At 56.8% G+C, this 19,169-nt stretch overlaps 1 protein-coding gene across 1 annotated transcript; it reads left to right on the top strand.

Moving 5' to 3' along the window:
* Window positions 1-467: 467 nt before the first annotated feature.
* On the top strand, window positions 468-18,954 carry ASAP3 (ArfGAP with SH3 domain, ankyrin repeat and PH domain 3). The gene is made up of 26 exons (XM_030290439.4): window positions 468-779; window positions 4,477-4,549; window positions 5,110-5,255; window positions 6,718-6,792; window positions 7,077-7,126; window positions 7,388-7,514; window positions 9,462-9,547; window positions 10,309-10,384; window positions 10,500-10,586; window positions 11,459-11,568; window positions 11,798-11,867; window positions 12,907-12,994; window positions 13,508-13,556; window positions 13,645-13,832; window positions 13,943-14,076; window positions 14,471-14,565; window positions 14,826-15,006; window positions 15,339-15,424; window positions 15,537-15,652; window positions 15,742-15,809; window positions 15,981-16,088; window positions 16,223-16,460; window positions 16,548-16,815; window positions 17,294-17,438; window positions 17,594-17,716; window positions 17,988-18,954. Exons 1-26 carry the CDS (start codon window positions 657-659, stop codon window positions 18,060-18,062), a joined length of 2,985 nt encoding a protein of 994 aa, XP_030146299.4. The 5' UTR covers window positions 468-656; the 3' UTR covers window positions 18,063-18,954.
* The last annotated feature ends 215 nt before the right edge of the window (window positions 18,955-19,169 follow it).

Here is a 19,169-nt window from a genome sequence, read left to right as displayed (position 1 = left end):
GGGGGTGACCTCCAGTTAAACCGGTGTTTGGAGTGGACTGGGCATAATCCTAAACTGCCACTGTGCGTGTCTCCATCTCCTGTCAAGATGGGGAGAGGTGGTTGCCGGGGTCCCTGGGAGAGGTGAATACGGGAGTGCTGAGGTGAGGTGGGTTCTGGGCGGAGATGGCTGCTGGGATCCCTGGGTGCTTAGGTTATGTGGCTGCTGGGTGCCTCGGAATGGGGGTTATTGGCGTTAGGGGGGTGCTGGTGCCTGGGAAAGGTGGGTATTTGGGTTAGGGAGCTGCTGGGTGCCCGGGAAAGGTGGCTGCCAAGGCAAGGCTGGGGGTGCGGATCCCACCACAGCACGGGGGAACCGGGCACCCACTCCGCCCCGGGATGGGGGTCACGGCAGTAGCTCCTGGGGACCACTGCGGCTCTTCGCCTTTAACGTGCGGACGGGCGGGGCCGCCGCGTGACGGCGGAGGGGCGGGAGCGGCGGAGGGCGGCTCGGAGCGGCGCCCGGTGCGGTGCGGTGCGGCGCGGGGCTCCCGGTGCGGCGCTCCCGGTGCGGGGCGCGGGGCGCTGGGCTGGGCTGAGCCGGCACCCTGGGGCTCCGCAGGGGAGGCGCTCCCCGCTCCCCCTGCCGCCGCCCGGTGCTCCGGTGCCCCCCGCACCATGCCCGAGCAGCTCAGTGTGGCCGACTTCTTGGCCGTTGCCAGCGAGGACCTCAGTTCCTCGGCCGCCGCCTTTGCCTCCAAGATGCAGAAGTGCCGGGGGGCCGTGGGAGCTCTGGAGGAGGTGAGCGAGGCCGAGGCGTGTGGACGGGGGGTCGGACTGTGCATCCCACCCGGGAACATTCCCCGCATCCCGCCTGGGAACACCTCCGCACTAATAGGTGCTACTCCCTTGATGCTTGTGCCTCCCTTGGGCTTCTGTTTTTTAGGGCCCACCCTTTCACCCCGAGAGTACGCTGCTCATCCTAAACGGGTAGTTTGGGACCCTCGGAGGAGGGGCCGTTTGCATCTCGCTAGCGTACTTTATGGAGGGCTTCTTTAAAGCTCCAAGTGCCCCCCGGGGCCAGGACATATCGCCCACCACCCCAAAGCCAGGCCGGCCTGTTTCCTTATTTCTAGGGCCAGGGCATCCCCACCTGCCCCTCCTGGGAATCAAGGCATACTTCCCCGGGGCTAGGGCATCCTTCTTTCCCACCGGGACCAGCACAGCACCCCTCTCCCGGGGACCTGGACATGCCCCAGAGAATCAGCCCCACATTTCTATCCACTATCGAGCTCCTGTGCTGGAGCCAGCCCCGATGGGATGTGGTGTCGCTGGGGGGTCTCCTCCTTGATCAAATCCAGGGGAGTATTTTCAACCTCCCCCCAAAATCACCGGCAGCTTTTTTGGGAAGGGCAGAGGTGGTGGGGCGCCTTCATCCTCCTTCTCTCGCCTGGAATAAAGGCAGTTTCCAGCTGGTCCTGTGGCTTTTGCCAACTCCTCTTAGCTAAGGAATGACTTTGAAGGAGAGCCAGGGCTGGCAGGGAGTGGGGGGCCCCCAGTGCCAGAGCTGCTGGGATACCTGGGGGCAGTGGGATGGGTGTCCCAGCATCCTTGTCCCCATCAGCACGTGCTGGTCACTGTCATGGATCCTCTTCCCGTGGGGTAGGGGGAGGCAGCTCTAGCCAGGAGGGAGCAGCAGGAATTTTGTTTGGCTGCTTGGAGAGGCTGTAGTTAAGGGATGCAGGGATGGGGAGAGATGCATCCCTCAGGAATGTGCCGTGGAGGGCACAGGGCTGAACCCTCCATGCCACTGGAGGCTCTGGGGAGGAGGCCAGACTGCTGCTGGACCTTTGGCATCCCCTGGTCCCAGCACGAGGGGAGGAGGGAAATCTGAGCAAACCAGCTCCATGCTGTCTTTGGAGCCCCAACATGGGGATAGTATGAGGCAAGGGGGATAATCAGTGGTGGATTTGGGGATCACTGCAGGAGAGACACTCTGTGACCAAATCGAGCCATAGTCTTTCCTGTCACCACCCCAAATACTGGCTGGTGGCTTGGTGAGCAGGAGGGAGTGAAGGATGCTGGTCTAACTCCAGTGGCTGCTGGGTGGGAAGGGATAGCTATATCCCACCAGGACCCTGGGACAGAGCGTGGTGACATGCACCAAGATAGGAGCAGTCCCAAATCAGGGGCAGGAGTGAGCAAGGAGAGGACTGGAGATTGCTGCTCAACATTAAGGAGACATCCTGATGTTGTCCGGAGCTACTTTGTGCCTCAGTTTACCTCCTGAGATTAAAGAGGGCTCTCCCCTCCTGGGAGTTTGTGGGACTTCAGGATTCTTAGGGCTGCTGTGGAGACAGAATCTGAGGTCTCTGGTGTGGGCTTGGAAGGTTGAATCCAGCCCTTGGTGGTTGGTGCTGTGTGCATGTCAGAGGGGACTGGGCACCTCTGGGCTAGGGCAGGGTGACATGGCAGAGGCTGCTGGCAGATGAGCTCCCAGCTCACCCTGTCCCCCAGGACAGTTCCACATACTGCTCCTGGCCTGGCAGCTTGGCACCCTGACTCTGGCACCCATGGCAGCTCCTTCGCTGGGTAGCACAAGCCGGCAGCAGCGGGGGAGGTAGAAGAATGGCCTCCATTGAGCATCCTGCCTGAGGTCCCCAGGCTGTGAGCCCAGCTAGCTGTGCTGCAGGTGTGCGTTCATCCCTTCCTCCATCCCATGGAGAATTCCTCCTGCTGACATCCCTGTTGTGCCAATGTCCTCAGCTGCCCCCTGACCAGAAGCCCTTGAGCTGAGCCTGGGGGTTGATGGGTGCCATCAAGGGCTCCAGACATCTCTGCCCCTTCACTCCTAAGCAGCCAAGGACCGTGTTCCCGGCAGCCAGCCTGGTACATCAGGGGTGCCAGTGCCGCTCATAGGTGCCAGCAGCGCTGTATACAGTGATTCCCTCTGTGTTTACCACCCAGATACTTGTCTCTGCTTGCCCTGTGCCCACTGGTAGACTCATGGACCCCTTCCTGAAAGCCCTTGTGTCCTAACCTGGATAATCCCTGCTCTGCACCAGCCCTGCATGCTGCATCCTACAGCTGTGAGCTGGCACTGGCATGAGCTGCTCCATCCTGGACACCTGAAGGAGCATCTTCCCACACTTGCCCAGTGATGCTTCCAAAGCATCTCATGCTACTTCAGTTTCCCCTTCCTAAGACTTTGCCAGATTTGCAAGTCTGGAGCATCTGGGCATCCAGCCCTGGGTTCCCCCAGAGGCAGGGAATATCTCTGCTCTGGAGAGTTTGGTGCACCTGATGTGACACAGGGAAGGGCCATGAGGGGCTTTGGTGCACCCCAACATTCTCCCCACTGTAGATGCATTGCAAGACTCCCCTGAGCAGGGGGTTTGGCCCCCACCTCAGCCCCAGTCCTCTCCAAGCCAGTTCATCCTGGCAGCGTCCCGTCTGATGAAGAGAACAGTGCTGGAGCGAGGCTGACCCTGCTGTCAGGAAATCAGCCTTGACACCAGCCCAAAAACCTTCAACAGAGCTCAAGCGGAGAGGGAGCCTCTTTATTGTAATTCCTCCTGAGGTTTCATCCCTGCCCTTTCTGCTGTTCACGCCCTCTAAATATTTCCAGCCTGTTATCATGGCTCTGGTACCTGCAGCCAAGCCGCCCTTAACCCTTTCCTGATGCTGGGACCAGCGTGTGCTCAGATGCTCGTGCTGACAGCACCCCAGCCCCTTGCCCTTGGGTTGAGTGGGGTGAGTTTGTCATAGTGCTTGGGTGGGGTTGAATTTGTTGTGGTGCTCAGGGGGCACGTCAGGGCTATACAGGTAGGAAGAGATGGGGGGATGTGGAGAGCTCCAAACCAGAGCAGGATCTGGGCAATGGGGCTGCAGGGAGACTCATGGTGCTGGGACCATGGGGGAAGACCATGCATGAATTGGGGGGTTTGGAAAGCCACATTGCTCATTGTGGTTTAGCACACAATTGGCACAAGGGTTAATGGGATTTAGGTCCCCATCAGCAGGACGTGGGTCCTGTCTTTGGCTCTGTGGGGAGCTGGGCACCCTCACAGATCTCGCCTGGTTCTGAGCTGTGGGGATAGGCTGATGTGCTACATGATGCTTCAATCTCCTCCTTGGTTGAAACAGTCCCTGCAAGAGCCAGCAAGGCATTTTCCATGCTTAATAGAAGCTGCTGGGATCCAAAGACCCTCTTAACTCCTCCTACTGTCTTGCTCAAACCCTTCTCTCTGGGGCCAGCCAAAGCCCTGCCTGGCAGCAAAGCTATTGGGACCACAGCCCTGGCAGGGGACTGGCTGGACGCTGTGGTTCCAGCATCCCCAGGATGCCTCCAGCTTCTTTCCCAGCCCTGAGAGCTTGGATCCCGCCCCACACATCTGCACAGTGGAGTTACGGCCTTTGCAAGGGCCAGCTGGGCTGGGGGAGTGGCAGCCATGCTTGGCTAATGAGCTCCATTTGTTTTCTCTCTTTGCTGTTGCAGAGCCTGGATGGGGACCAAGCTGTGCTCCAGAGGATCAGGAAATATGTGAAAGCCATTCATATCTCCGGGCTCAGTGAGTTGGGCTTTGGGAGATGATGGGCATTCCCAGAGCGTGGGGCTGGGGGTGTGTGATAGTCCCATCCTCCACCAATCATGGTCACACTGAGCATCCGTGGGTGCTGGTGAACCTGGGGGTATTTACTGCTTGGATGCTACTGGCCAGCCAGTCTGGAAACATGCTAAGGTGCCAAAAATTGTCTTAAAATGATATACAGAGGGAAACGGAGAGCCTTAGGAAGCTTGTTTTGGCTATTCCAGTGCTGCAGCAGGATCGGCCCAGCTTTGCTACAGAGGTGGGTAGCAAACCCAAAAAAAGTACATAGGAAGGTAGATGCTAGCTGCTGGTGGAACCTCATAATGTGACCTGATAATGTGCTTAGATGCCAAAAACTGTCTGAAATATATATAAAAAGGAAAATTGAGAACCTTAGGGGGGTTGTTTTGGGGCACTACTGCTGTCCTGCATCAGGATCAGCCCAGCTCTGTTATAAAGGGATGCAGAGATGGTCTGATCGTGATGTATTGGGGGCTGTAGGGTCACCCCATGTCCCTCTTTGCTGTCTCTCCATACAGCCCATGTGGAGAATGAGGAACAGTACAGCGAGGCCCTGGAGAACTTTGGCAACAACCACCTCTCCCAGAACAACCATGAGCTCTCCACCGGCTTCCTCAACCTGGCCGTCTTCACCCGTGAGGTCACTGCACTCTTCAAGAACCTGGTAAGCTGTCCCAAATCCACTTGGATTTGGACTCCCCCGCCAACCAGTGCAGCTCCCTTCCTTCCAGTTTAGATGCAGCAATCCCTGCGTCCCACCCTGGGCTCAGGGACACATTCCCAGTGCTCTCAGACCATCTGATACCCCGTTACTGGATTTATAGCTCAGTCCCAGCTCCCTGGGGCCATTGACACTGGGATCTGATGGGAAGCTGGGGCTGCTATTTTCATTTTTCCCTTTTTTCTTGCTTTCTGTTTTTTTCTCACATAAATTGCATCTCTGATCTTGCTTGCCAAGAGTAAATCAAAGCCATGCTGGGCTGCACTGTGGGGCCATGGGGAGCAGGCAGAGGCAGCTGTGAGCCGAGCCAGGAATGGCTCCGATGCAAAACTCAGGTCCTGAATGGAGCTGGGTTCCTGCATGCCCGGCAACAAATCCCTGGGGGGGTCCCATGTGGCTCCCTCCCTGTTCACTTTCAAATCCCCCTCTCCAAAGGGTGTTTTTGGCCCCTGGCTCTGCTTAAGGAGGAAATTGATTTCTCCTGCCCTTCCCCCAGCAAGAATTTCAGATTTTTGGCGTCTTTCTCTCCCAGTTACCCCAATCTGGGCCTCCCTGCTCCTCCCCTTCCCCATCCTGGCTGTCATAGCCTGCTGGACTCCCCTGCTCCAGCAGGGCTCTGCAGAGCTGTCCTGATGGAGGAGTTGGACCAGTTCTGAGGGTCCCACCTCCTGTCCCACATGCTGCTGAGTGAGTCCTGTGCCAAAATCAGATCCAAAAAGCTGTTTCCCCTCCTAGAGTCTCTGTGGAGCTCCCCCATTACCCCTGGTTTGGGGGTGGTCCTGTGCCCTGGGGCTGGGTTTCTCCCCGGGTGCTGCAGAGGACCAAAACCCTTTAAAAGAAATCTGGGTGCACTGGGGAAGTCCCATGTGGGTGCTGGAGCTGCTCTCACAGCTCTAAAATGGGGTGCTGCTCCGTGGGCTGCATGGAGGGATGCCAGGACAGCAGTGGGCTCCTGTGTCCCCACCACAGACCCCTGCGCTGGTAGGGGTAGTGGTGGCTGAATTGCTATCCCCACACCCCAGCAAAGGGAGACATTTTGGGAAGCCCCTTTGACATGGGTGAGCTCTTTGTATCACAGGACCATGGAGGGGCTGGTCGTGTTGCTGGGGACAGGAATGGGGACAGGGATGAGGTCTCAGTGGGGGAAGACAGCTTTGTTTTTGGCAGCTGTGGCACTGGTGTGGTTTGTGGGAAGGGCCACATTTGTCAGACATCTTGCAGCCAGTTCCAACAAGCCCCAGCGTGCCCTCTGCCAGGATCCTGGATTCAACCGCCCTTCCGCCCTCTTTAACCCTTCTTGGGGCAGTGACAGAGTTGGGGGGAGGTCCCTGGCACAGAGAAGGACCTGGGCTCCAGCTCCCTGCCTTCCCTCACCATGGGAGGACCCTGTCTCTGCCTTCTGCAGGTACAGAACCTGAATAACATCGTGTCCTTCCCCCTGGACAGCCTGTTGAAGGGGCAGCTGAAGGATGGCCGCCTGGTAAGTCCTGTCCCCTGGGTCACTCATTTGGCGGGATTCTGCAGTGAGGCCTCTGGTATGGATTCAGCTCATGCCTGTGGCCAGGAGAAGGAAGGAGCTAAGACCAGGGCCAGGAAGGAAGCAGTGAGGGTTGGGAGTGACAGAATTGAGGGGTGAAGACCTGGTAGGGACACCTGTCACCCTCAAGGGGTGCAGCAATGCAGAGCAAAGGTCTTGGCCCCTTTAGTGCCACCGGCTCTATTGCTTTCCCTGACAGCTGCCACCCTCTTTTTCCTTTGCCACAGGATTCCAAGAAGCAGATTGAAAAGGCCTGGAAGGATTATGAGACCAAAGTGTAAGTAACATGCTGCCTCTGGCAAAATCTGCCTAATCCCACTCTGCACAAAGGTGTTTTGTCCTTGGGCTGGAGCCAGGCACCAATGGTGCCAGTTTGTCATGGGTTGGGTTCTGGTCCAGCTTTTCCCAAAGGGGAAAGGGAGGGGGGATGGACAGGGCCTGGAGATGTATCTCCTGATCCCAATCCCACTCTTGCCTCCCGCATGGGACACCCCTCAGAGCAGGGATGTCCCCAGCCCACCTCCATCCCATTCCACAGGGGAAAAATGGAGAAGGAGAAGGAACGAGCCCGCTTGGCTGGGGTCATCCAGGCCGAGCCAGCAGCAGCGGAGATGGCCGAGGACATGCAGAAGGAGCGGCGGCTCTTGCAGCTGCACATGTGTGAGGTGGGGGCTGTGCCGGGGGGACTGGGGACTTTTACAGCCAGGAGCAGAGTCACGGGGGGCAGGGGGCACCGCTCTGCTAGGGGCTGTGCAGAGACATCGGAGCCTGTCCCGGTATCCCCACCTGCGTGCTGAGAGGGACCCTCGTCCGTCCCCATCCCCCTGTGCCCCTGAATGGTCCCAGCTGATCATCCCGTCCTGTCTGCAGCTCCAAATAGCACCCATGGTGCCCCACAAGGGCCTGGGGCTTCCTTCCATGTCCCCCTAGCTCCACTCCTACCCTTCCTTGGGTGGCATTTGGGTAAGAAGAGAGCTTTTTGGCTAACAGCCATGAGGTTGGCTTTGTGGTGTTTGCCTATCCTCAAAACTGCTCCTAGCTTTGATGAAGGGGGTCACAAGACACCCTAGATCCTTGGCAATTCTGGGTGCTTGCAGTCCAGGCTCGAGAGGTCAGATGGGAATAAGTGAAGGAGACAATTTCAAAGCCCTGCAGCAAGGAGGAACCCAAGTGTCCTGGCTCCAGACACTCAGCATCCCCATAAACTTCGAGGGAGGCAGAGCAGGGAACAAGTCCTCAATGGGTTGTCCCAGAGGTCTCCCATGTTCCTGAGGGCCGGATCCTGGTGCTGCCCCATGCCTGTCCAGCAAAGAAGAGGGGTTGTGGGTAGGAGGCTGTGCCTGCCTCGGAGCTGGGACCCAGCCAGATGAATCACTCCTTTGAATAGCTCCACTGTGGGATAAATAACAGCAGACAGAGAGGTGGGAGCTGGAGCAGGGCATGTACACCCGTGTTTCTGCATGCATGAGAGCTGCTGCTGGCCCTGGAAATGGGAGGGCAGTTCTTCTGGGGGGGCTGGGTGCCATATGATGCGCATAGGTTTATTGCAAAGTGGGTTTTGCTACTCCCAGGGTCCTGTTTCACCCCATGAGATGGGGAGACATGGGTTGTGCCTCCCCATCATGAGCCATCTCACACCATAAGGGCTTGTAGGAGCAGTTGGACATGGGCCCAGGGCTGCTGGGAGCATCCCTTTGTTCATGGGTCCCAGCCAGCGCCTGGGATGCTCTGCTGCCACTGTCACTGTGGGGTGTGGGTGGCAGGGCAGGGACATCCCATGGGAGCTGTGAAAAGGCACACGTGGCCTTTTCTAGGTGTGATGTGCTTCCTGACATCGACTTGGCATCTCCAGCTGTCACAGAGCACTTCAACAACTGTCCCCAGTCCGGGGACCCCTCAGAGTGCCTGGGGCATGGTGAGACTGCATTCCAGGAGCTCTGTCTCACCCTGGAAAGCCCCCAGAGCTCAGGGCTGCCTCCCCCTCCCCTCACTCCCCACTCAAAACCATTCCAGCAGCTGGAGAGGAGCTTGCAGGGGGAAAATCTCTTCCCCTCCTTATTTTGCTTAGGGTGAGTGAGACTCCTTCCCTGCCTGCAGCTGATGGATGGGTTTGATGCATAAAGCTGAAATTCCCCATCCCACAGGGCACCTCAGCAGACCTCCAGCACTGGTGTGCTGCAGGTGCTCGCTTCTTGGAATCTGATTTTTTGGGAATAAAAGGGCCATATCTCAAAAAACATTTGGCCTTTTTTGTTGTGTTTTTTTTTTTTCCCTTCACAAGCTGCCTTGAGTTTCGGTTATTTATTAACTCCAGAAGCAATGAGCAGTGGGAGAAGCATACTTGGCTGGAAAGCCTGGAGGCCTGCCTCAGTCCTTGAACTTTCCATGTCTTGGAGGACTTCCAGAGCCAGGTTTTTTGAGGGTGGTCCCCAGCGAGCCGCCTTCAAATCCAACATCATGACTTGACTTCTTGAAGCCCAGCCAGTGTTTTAACCTTCCTCCCTGTGCTGGGAAGGGAATCAAGGGCTAGGCAGACTCTTACTATTTCCTCTGGGATATTTTCAGCTGGTCCTTGTCTCTGTCACCTAACCAGGTGTCTTCTCCCCCTCCAGTACCTGCTAAAAGCCAGAGAGTCTCAGATGAAGCAGGGACCAGATTTCCTGCAGAGCCTTATCAAGTTTTTCCACGCTCAGCACAAGTAGGTGCCACCTGGGTCAAGATGGTTCATCCCTGGGACTGGTTGTCACCCTTGGGTGGTCCCACGGGGGTCTGGGGTCTTCTACTCTTATCCCAGATGTTGGTAGACATACTGGGCAGAGCCCATCACTTTTCAGTTTTCTCTGGGGAGTTGAAATGTGCTTTGTTGTCTTGAGGAGCTGTGAACGTGCCCATGGGGCAGTGGGATGGGCATTGGCTTGAGATATATGTGATTATTTGGTTTCTGGATAGATTTCCAGGGATGAGCTCATCTGAGCAGCTCTGGCATTAGCCATTGGGTTTGTAACAAGGGTGTTTGGAGTGAGGGTCAACATCCCCTTGCCTTTCCCGTTGCTCTGTGAGATTAGAATAGCAGTGTGTGGGAGTCATCATCTCCTCCAGCTCTCAAGTGGGGAAACTGAGGCAGGTGGAGACAGTCACTGTGGTTAAAAGCATGTCTTTGACTGGGACTGTGACCCAGGAACCCCCCAGAATGTGGCTTTTGGCAGCACTGCTCCCCAGTTAAACAAGAGGCCAATCCTCTATGCCAAGCACCCCAAATATTTGGGGTATCCAAACCCCATGGACTAGGCTTGACCTTTGCTGGGCTCTCTCCAGATCCCCATAGTCAGGGAGCCACAAAGCAAGTACAGCTTTCCAGGGAGGGGATCGCCATGATCTCCTGCCACATTTTCTCTAAAAACCCTCTTTTTTCCTCCATCTTCCCCATCTGCATCTTAATCACCCTTAACAAATACCCAGTTTCTTCCAAGACGGCTGGAAAGCTGCCCAGAATCTCTACCCCTTCATAGAGAAGCTCGCTGTGTCCCTCCATGCGGTAAGGCTGCACACTGCCATGCAGTGCCCCTTGGCCATGTCCCCCAGGATGTCCCCCATCCCCTGCCACCCCTGGGAACACCGGTGCCCAGTGAGGGCAGCTGCTCCCTTTCCAGCTCCGCCAGGCACAGGAGGAGGAGGTGAAGCAGCTCACGCAGACCCGCGATTCCCTCCGCAGCATCCTGCAGCTGGAGAGCAAGGAGGTGAGACCCCAGGTGTCGGAATCTGTGGGTATTGGTGATTCCGAGATTGTAGAAAGTCTCTGTCTTTCTGCCCCGTTGCCAAAGAAGAAGCCATAATTGGTCTGTGCTGTTTTCAAGGTTGTTTATTCTGTTTATCTCTAACATGTTCTGCTGCCCTGCCGCAGCTCTGTCCTGCAGGGCAGCGTGTGGGGCTCTGCCCTCAGTGGGATGGTACAAACATTAAATACCACAAACTACCTGTGCTGGATTTACAATAACGTGCCAATATCTGTCACCTACGTTGGACAGTGTGTCCCCAGCCTGAACCAACAGAAAAATGCCAACACCACAGTGAAACATGGAGGGCATGAAGAAGGAGGAAAGGACAAGACACACCCAATTTCCTCCATCTTGTCCCCTCTGAACCCCTAATCTAGAATCCTAAAATTTTACTTTTGCACCCGTGCCACACTTAATTATTACTCTTATCAAACACTCAAAACTTGTAATTCATCCTGTAAGATTGAAAACTCTTCTCCATGGACAGAGATCACAGACAGTGTCTCTCGGGGCTCTGTCCAGGGGGGTTCCTGACCCCTGCCAGGGTCCCAGACCTGCCAGGGCAGCCAGAGGGAAGCTCTGGATTCCCACACCCAGGATGGGCAGGGGAGAGCTGAAAAGGAGCGTGGGGAGGGTGCTGGGTGCCCTAGGGTTAGCTGGGGAATGGAGAGCTGGGTTACCCTCTCCAGGCACCTGGAGACATTTGGATGCTGGGAGGGCACAGGGCTGTCTGGCATCTTCCGGACACACTGCACCCCGGTAAGGACAAGGTCACTTGAGGCAGAAGCCACCTCTGTGCCTCTCACTTTGCTTTTTAATTGTCTTTTTTTCAGGAAAACTTGAACAGGAAGAACTCTGGCAGTGGCTACAGTATCCACCAGCACCAAGGCAATAAGCAGTACGGGACAGAGAAGTCAGGATTCCTGTACAAGAAGAGTGATGGGTGAGGATGAGTGTTATCCCAGAGAGCTCTTGGCTTCATCCTGATATTGTCAGTGCTCATGGGAGGCCCCAGAGCTGGAATCTAGCTCACAGGACACTTTGTGCTCCTATGAGTTAGAGAAAGCATAACCCCATGTCCGGAACTCCCATCAGGCCTCTGCCATGGTTTGGGATGTGGATGTGGGTGATTGCAGCTGTGCAATCTTCACTCCTCCTCTTCTCCTTCTCAGGATCCGCAAAGTGTGGCAGAAGAGGAAGTGCGGTGTGAAGTACGGCTGCCTGACCATCTCCCACAGCACGGTGGGGAGCGTGGGGGCTGCAGCCCTGATCCTTTTTTGTGCACCCTTTGGGGCTTGGTGTCCATTGGATTTCAGGTTTAGTTTTGCCCAAACTGGTCACAAATCTGCCTGGCTTAAAAATCAATGCAGGATGAGACTGGATGATTTAAAGAAAAGTCCTCTGTGTCTTACAGGATTCCAGAGGTGGTCCCCCGTGTCTGACAGGGTTCTAAAGGTGGTTCCCCGTGTCTGACAGGGTTCTAAAGGTGGTCCCCCGTGTCTAACAGGGTTCTAAAGGTGGTTCCCCGTGTCTGACAGGGTTCCAGAGGTGGTGCCCCATGTCTGGCAGGGTTCTAAAGGTGGTTCCCCGTGTCTAACAGGGTTCTAAAGGTGGTCCCCCGTGTCTGACAGGGTTCTAAAGGTGGTCCCCCATGTCTGAGAGGGTTCTAAAGGTGGTTCCCCGTGTCTGACAGGGTTCTAAAGGTGGTCCCCCGTGTCTAACAGGGTTCTAAAGGTGGTTCCCCGTGTCTGACAGGGTTCCAGAGGTGGTGCCCCATGTCTGGCAGGGTTCTAAAGGTGGTTCCCCGTGTCTAACAGGGTTCTAAAGGTGGTCCCCCGTGTCTGACAGGGTTCCAGAGGTGGTGCCCCATGTCTGGCAGGGTTCTAAAGGAGGTTCCCCGTGTCTGACAAGGTTCCAGAGGTGGTGCCCCGTGTCTGGCAGGGGTCCGTGGGAGAGGAGGATGGACTTGGTTGGGCAGGAGGAGGATGATGAGGGTCCGGACGAGCCCAAAGGGGACGGGGCCGGTTGGGAGGGAAGCGCTGCCACCTGGCGTTGGGGGCTGGGACCTGCAGGAGGGACAGCGGGAGCTCTTGGAGCGGCGCTCTCCTGCGAAGGGCTCCTGTTCTTCTAAAATTAGTCAGGCAGGGTGTGATTTGCATGGTTATCCCAAGAGAAACCATCTGTGGGGGTGGCTGTACAACCACAGTTGCCACTGGAGATGGTGATGCCCATTCCATTTCTTCCTGGTCCTTTAACCTACCTCGGTCCTCTCACCCTGCAGATAAACCGTCCCCCTGTGAAGCTGAACCTCCTCACCTGCCAGGTGCGGCCCCATGCCGAGGAGAAAAAATGCTTTGACCTGGTGACACGTGAGTACCTGTGATGAGGTGCTGTGGCTGGGGTGTGACCTGGAGGCGGAGGCTGTGGTGGGACTTCCTTTTTGGAGTAGGTTTTCCCTCTGAAACACAGTGGCACCCTCTTTAAATATTTTTAATCTGGCTCTGGGTGTCTTCTTGGCTGTCTTTACAGATGAAGGACCAATCTCTCCAATGATTGCTAAGAAGCTGAGAAAAAAAGAGGTTGTGACAGGGCTCAGGTGATGGGAGAATGATGTGCAGTGATTTAATTTGTAATTAAATCAGCTTCTTTGAAGAGATTTCAGCTGATTCCTGCTGTTTTGGGCATCCCTAGACCATAGAATCCCAGAATGGTTTAGGTTGGAAAAAACCTTAAAGACTGTCTTCCAGCCCCACACCATGGACAGGGACATCTTCCACTAGACCAGATCGCTCCATGTCCTGTCCACGCTTAAACAATTCAAGGGATGTGTCAGACACAGCTTCTCTCCTTTCACCTTTTCTTCTCTCTCCCCATCCCTGCAGACAACAGGACATATCACTTCCAAGCAGAGGACGAGCAAGATTGTGTTGTGTAAGTGCCACAGCCCATCCCTCCTCTTTGACAGGCCAGATCCTGCTCTGCCTTCCCCATCCTCCTCTTCCTCCTCCCTCCTGCCCAGGTGGGTCTCAGTGCTGCAGAACAGCAAGGATGAAGCCCTGAGCAATGCCTTCAAGGGGGATGGGCGCAGTGGCGAGGTGGTGGCAGGCACCGGGGCGGACAGCGGCATGCAGGAGCTCACCAGGCTGGTTATCAGTGAGGTGAAGAACATGCCAGGAAACAAGCAGTGTTGTGACTGCGGTGCCCCAGGTACGTCAGGGCCTGGGGCGTCCCCCCGCCCTGGGTGTGAGTGAGCTGTCATGGGGGTCACAGCATCTCTGGGGGCTGGGCGTGGTGCTGAGCCCTCGCTGCTCCTGCAGATCCCACATGGCTCTCTACCAACCTTGGCATCCTGACATGCATCGAGTGCTCTGGTATCCATCGGGAGCTGGGTGTGCATTATTCCCGCATCCAGTCCCTTACTCTGGATGTTCTCAGCACCTCTGAGCTGCTGGTAAGCTGCTCTCTGAGCCCAGAGATCTCCTGGCCCCTGGGAACCACCCTCTGTGTCTCCCAAACCTCCTGTGATGCAGGGTTCATTCCTTCTCCTCCATCCCATCTGTCTCCAGTTTGCTTCAGGGCTTGCAAACTTGCCTCAGTTTCCCCAGCGCAGCGGTGTGGGCAAGGGAGTCTCTGCAAAGCCATTTGCTAAGCAGGGGGCTGCTGGCAGCTCCCAGGGATTTTCTCCCTCGTAAAGCAGATTTCCATTGCCATAAGAGAGCATCATTCTGCCTGCTCTGGGAAAGCCCTGGGTGGATCTGGTGGATTCCTTCCTTCTGGGATGGGATCTGGCTGGAGCAGAGTGCATTCCAGGAGGGCTAATGTCCCCTATTCTCCTCTCTCCCTAGCTGGCTGTTAGCATTGGGAACACTCGTTTCAATGAGATCATGGAGGCTGCGCTACCCACACAGGACTGTCCCAAGCCTGCAGCCAGCAGTGATATGTGAGTCAGGGACTTGGGTGCGCTGGGAAGAAGAGGAGGAGAAGGAAAAGGAGTGCATGTTGTGTGCCCTTTCTTGTCCCATGCTGTCACTGCCCATCTAAAACAGCCCTGGGATGAGGCATCCTGGTGTCATTGCTGGATTGTGGTGGGGATCTGCTCCTCTTTGGAGGCTTACCCTTGATCCTGAGGCTTCAGGAGGAGGCAGGAGCACAGGGCTCCACACCTCCTCTCCATGCCCATCCAAGCCCCCCTTCCGGCAGGGCTGCGCGCAAGGAATACATCATGGCCAAGTACATGGAGCGACGCTACGTGCAGAAGAGCAGCCAGGACAACCCCCACAGCCTCTGGGAAGCCATTCAAGCCCGTGACCTCCTGGCCCTGCTCAAGGCCTTTGCCGATGGTCATGACCTGACCAAGCCCCTTGCCAGCCCTGAGGGTCAGGTGAGGCCTGCACCTGACAGAGAATGGATTTTCCCTCTCTGGGTGTCTGTGCTCTGGGTTGTCTTGGGCTTTGGGAAGGGATGTGCTGGTTGGAAGATGGGCATCCTCAGGTCCAGCTTTCTTCTCTCCTACACACAGGAGATGAAGCATTGTTGAGGCCAGCTCTCCTCTCCCTTCCATATCCTGGGAGATGAGCATACATGTGTCCAGCACTCCTTTTCCCTTCACTCAGGGGGGAAGATAAGCATTCTTGGATCCCGTACTTCTTTTCCCTTTATCCTGAGGAAAGATGAGCATTCTCAGTGTCATCTCTCCCTCTCATCTCTTGGCAGGATGCAGGCGAGCTGCCGCTGCACATGGCCGTGCGCCACGCTGACAGATCATCTCTTCCCTTGGTGGACTTCATAATCCAGAATGGGTGCGTCCCCAAGGGCTCCCAGTGTTCCCTGCCTCTCTCCCTCATGGGAGGAATGTACAGGATGCTTGTGTCGAAGCCTTGACACAGGCATCCTGCTGCTGGCCCTGCACAGGGGAACACTGGACCGGGTGACACAGAATGGGAACACGGCCTTGCACTATGGTGCGCTCTATAACCAGCCCAACTGCCTCAAGCTGCTCCTGAAAGGGAAAGCCACCTTCACCACAGGTATGAGCCTGGGATGTGAGTCTTGCAGTTCTTTGGTGGGAGTGGCAAGGCTGCAACTTGGATTTGTCCCCCTTTTGTCCCTTGGGCAGTGAATGCGGCAGGTGAGACAGCTCTGGATGTGGCGAGGAGGCTGAAGTACAGCGAGTGTGAGGAGCTGGTAGGTGGGATGGAGGAATGGGACAGAAGCTCAGAGTGGGGAGAGAGGACCAAGTGCCTGAGGAGGGCTGGCATGAAGATGGGGCACTTCTGGACATGTCCCTCCAGTGCCGAGACCCTTGTGGGCTGCCCCATCCTGAGATCCCCCTGACCTGCCCCATCTCTCTGGCAGCTGGAGCAGGCGCAGGCAGGAAAGCTCTCCCTGCAAATCCATGTGGACTATGACTGGGAACCCACATCAGAGTTCCCCTATGACAGTGATGATGAGCTGGAGGAGAAGGTACTGTGGGATGGTGGTGGGTACTCCGGGATGCTGGGGCCTCCACATCCCCAGTGAGGGAGCTGGGGGAGTGCAGGCCCTTTTGGGGGGCTGTGGGCAGTGGGACATCCCTGGAGCTGTGTGTGTACCCTCAGGTAAGTCCTCTCCAGCGCTCCTTCAAGGGCACATCACCACTGGCTGCCAGCCCGCTGCCTGCCTGCCCCCAGACCCGCTGGAGCTGCATGGGGATGGACATCACCAACAAGACCTACGAGAGCATCCTGGTGCCCTCACGCACTTTACCCCGCCGGGCTCACAGTGAGGAGATCCCCCCGCCGCTGCCCCTCAAAAACCCTACGCGGGGCAGCTCTCGCCCCAAACTCAGCCCCACCGGTGAGTTGGAGTGGGGGGTCATCACGGTGGGTCTGTGCCTTCCCCCAGAGACCAAGTTCATTGTCCCCATTGCACTTGTTCCCCCAGAGCGCCCTGAGCTGCCCCGGCAGGCATCAGAGCCCCACTTCTCAGCGGAGGCACTGGCACCACGCAGCTTGCCTTGTGCCAGCAGCACGGGCGCCCTGGATGGCACCCCCAGCACCCGCAGCCCCACCGAGAGCCAGCGGGCAGCATACTGGGAAACCCGCTCCGAGACGGACACGAGCAGCAGCCGGCGGGGGCCAGAGCCCAGTCCCCCGCCTGTGCAGCCCCTGCCAGGCAGCGTGGTCGCTGACATCCCCCCTGTCAAGTTTGGGTAGGGACCCTGCTCCAGACTGGGGTTGCACTTGGTGTGAGGGGTCATTGCACGGTGCTGGTGGGTGAGCTCCAACCTCTGCCACCCCCACGGGCATGGAGAATCGCTGTGAAACAAAGGGGTCCCCACCCTCTTGGATCTCCAAAGGAGCTGATGGTGACCCTGGAATGCAGGAGGAGACAAGGGCAGCTGTGGGGATGCTGGGTTGTCCTTGGAGACAATGATGCAGATTATCTGGGAGGACACCAAGGTCCTCTGCAAGTTACCATATGTATTTTTTCTCTCCTTTGAAAAAATGTGGTGGGATGGGCTCATTTGAGGGAGTTTGCTGAAGACCCTTTTCATCAGCATCTAGGGGGCTGTGGGTGAGATCCAGGTCCCATGGGAGGAGCCCTGACCTCCCTGAAACCTCGCAGGGTGGTGTACAGGGTGGGGGAAGGCAGAGGGGCGTTGACGCTGTTCCTACTGTCACCCACAGCTCAGAGAGCACCCGCTCGTACCGGCGCATTGGTGGCGTGGTGGGCAAAATGGGGTCAGCTGGGTCCCCCCAGAGCCCCGGTGGCCCCGAGGACCCTGCTCTCAGCAAGGTGCCCCCCATGCCCATGCCCAGAAGATTTGCTCCGGTAGGTGAAAATTCTCCTCTCTGCATCCCAAGCATCCCAGCTCCTCTTATCCTGGGGTGGCAGATGGAGTGATCAGGGGGCCGTATCCCTGTTGCCACCTTTTGGATGGTTTGGGGGGGGGGGGGGTCTGCCACCCCCTTTTCATCCCATTTCAGGCCAAGGGGAGGCAGAAGCGGGTAAAGGCAGTGGCTGACTGCAAGGGAGACAAGGCACGAGAGCTGACCTTCTCCAAGGGTGAGGTCATCGTGGTGACACGGGAGGAGGATGAGCAGATCTGGGTGAGTCACCATGACACAGACAGGTGCTGGGATCCAAATCTTGGTCTTTTTCCCCCTCCAGTTCTCTTCTGAGAACTGGCTTTTTCTGGTGGGCATGGATGGGGGACTTCTGCCCCATGTATGCATGGGGGAGGGCTGGGAGGGCTCCACTAATGTGTCACACTGCTTTGCCTCTCTCAATCCCTGTTGGATTTGAGCAGGGAAGAAGTTCTGGGGCTGATATCTCAAGCTAAGACTTGCACTCCCCTGAACCCTCTTTCTGCACCCCCAGGTTGGCTTCATCGAGGGCGATGGCTCCCGCACTGGAGTCTTCCCTGCCAGCTTCGTCCACCTCTTGCAAGACTGACCGTGTGGGGGTGGCCCATTTGTCACTGTCCTGTTGACTGGGAGTAGAGCCAGCTCCCTGCTGGGGCCTTGGTAGAGCCAGGCAACAAGGGACATGTGCCCAGGATCCTGGCATGAGACCACTGCCCTCCAAGGGGACCCAGAGATCCTCTGCATTGGGAAAACCGTCCATGGATGGCAGCAGTGGGGAGCTGAGGAGCAGAGAAGGGACATGCTCACTGCACTGGTGGGCTGAGGTTTCTGTGCCAACCCCTGCTTCCACTGCTCTTCCGTCCTTCCCGTGGGCCCTGCCCATCCCTTGGGGTTTCTTCTTCCTTCTCTGCAAGGAACTGGGGATGGGGGAGCTGGATTTGGTATCCCCCATCCTCTGCCAGATAGTCACGAAGCCTCCTCATCTTGGGGGCAGCCATGGACCACCAGCATCCTGTACCCCAACTGTGAAGCCTTTGGGATGGGCAAGAAGTAGGAGAGGGGTTTTTTTGTGTCCATCCTCCACTCCAGGTTCTGGGAGCTGCCCGGTGGAGTTCAGGGATGCTCCAAAGCCTCTCCAAAACTGGTAGTGAAATGCCATTCCTTGATTTGGAGAGCGAGGGATGGTTCAGGTGGTACCACAGAGCCCCTGCGCCATGTCCCTCATGTGGGGTGGGTGCTGGATCACTGCCCCTTCCCTGGGTGGGGGCTCTCAGACGGAGTTTTGCAGCTTTTTCTAGGACCAGCATACCCCTGTACCAGTGTCCCTTGGTGTGGGACACTGGTACATGTGTATGGAGCCACCTGCCTCCATACCCCCTTGCTTTGCCCTTCTCATTTCTGTGTCAAATGCTTAATCTCAAAAAAGTCTTTTTTAAAATGTTTTCTGTCTGATTTCTAATAAACCATCATTTTTAAAGCGCTTGGGAGTGTGTTGAGGGGTACAACCCCTGCCCTGGCCATCCCCATGGTGATGCTGCTGCTGTGTCCCCAAGGCTCCCAGTCACTGGCATCTGTGATCACCCCTGGGGGAGCCGTGTAGGGCTGGGCTGGGACATGGATCCAGAGCAGGGTGCTCATCCTACAGCCACCCCATGTGAGTGCTGGAGCAAGGACAAGCAGGATGGCAGGGTTGTTG

Source organism: Taeniopygia guttata, chromosome 23 (assembly GCF_048771995.1).
Source record: "Taeniopygia guttata chromosome 23, bTaeGut7.mat, whole genome shotgun sequence".
NCBI lineage: Eukaryota > Metazoa > Chordata > Aves > Passeriformes > Estrildidae > Taeniopygia > Taeniopygia guttata.
This window is presented reverse-complemented; position numbering and strand designations above follow the sequence as displayed.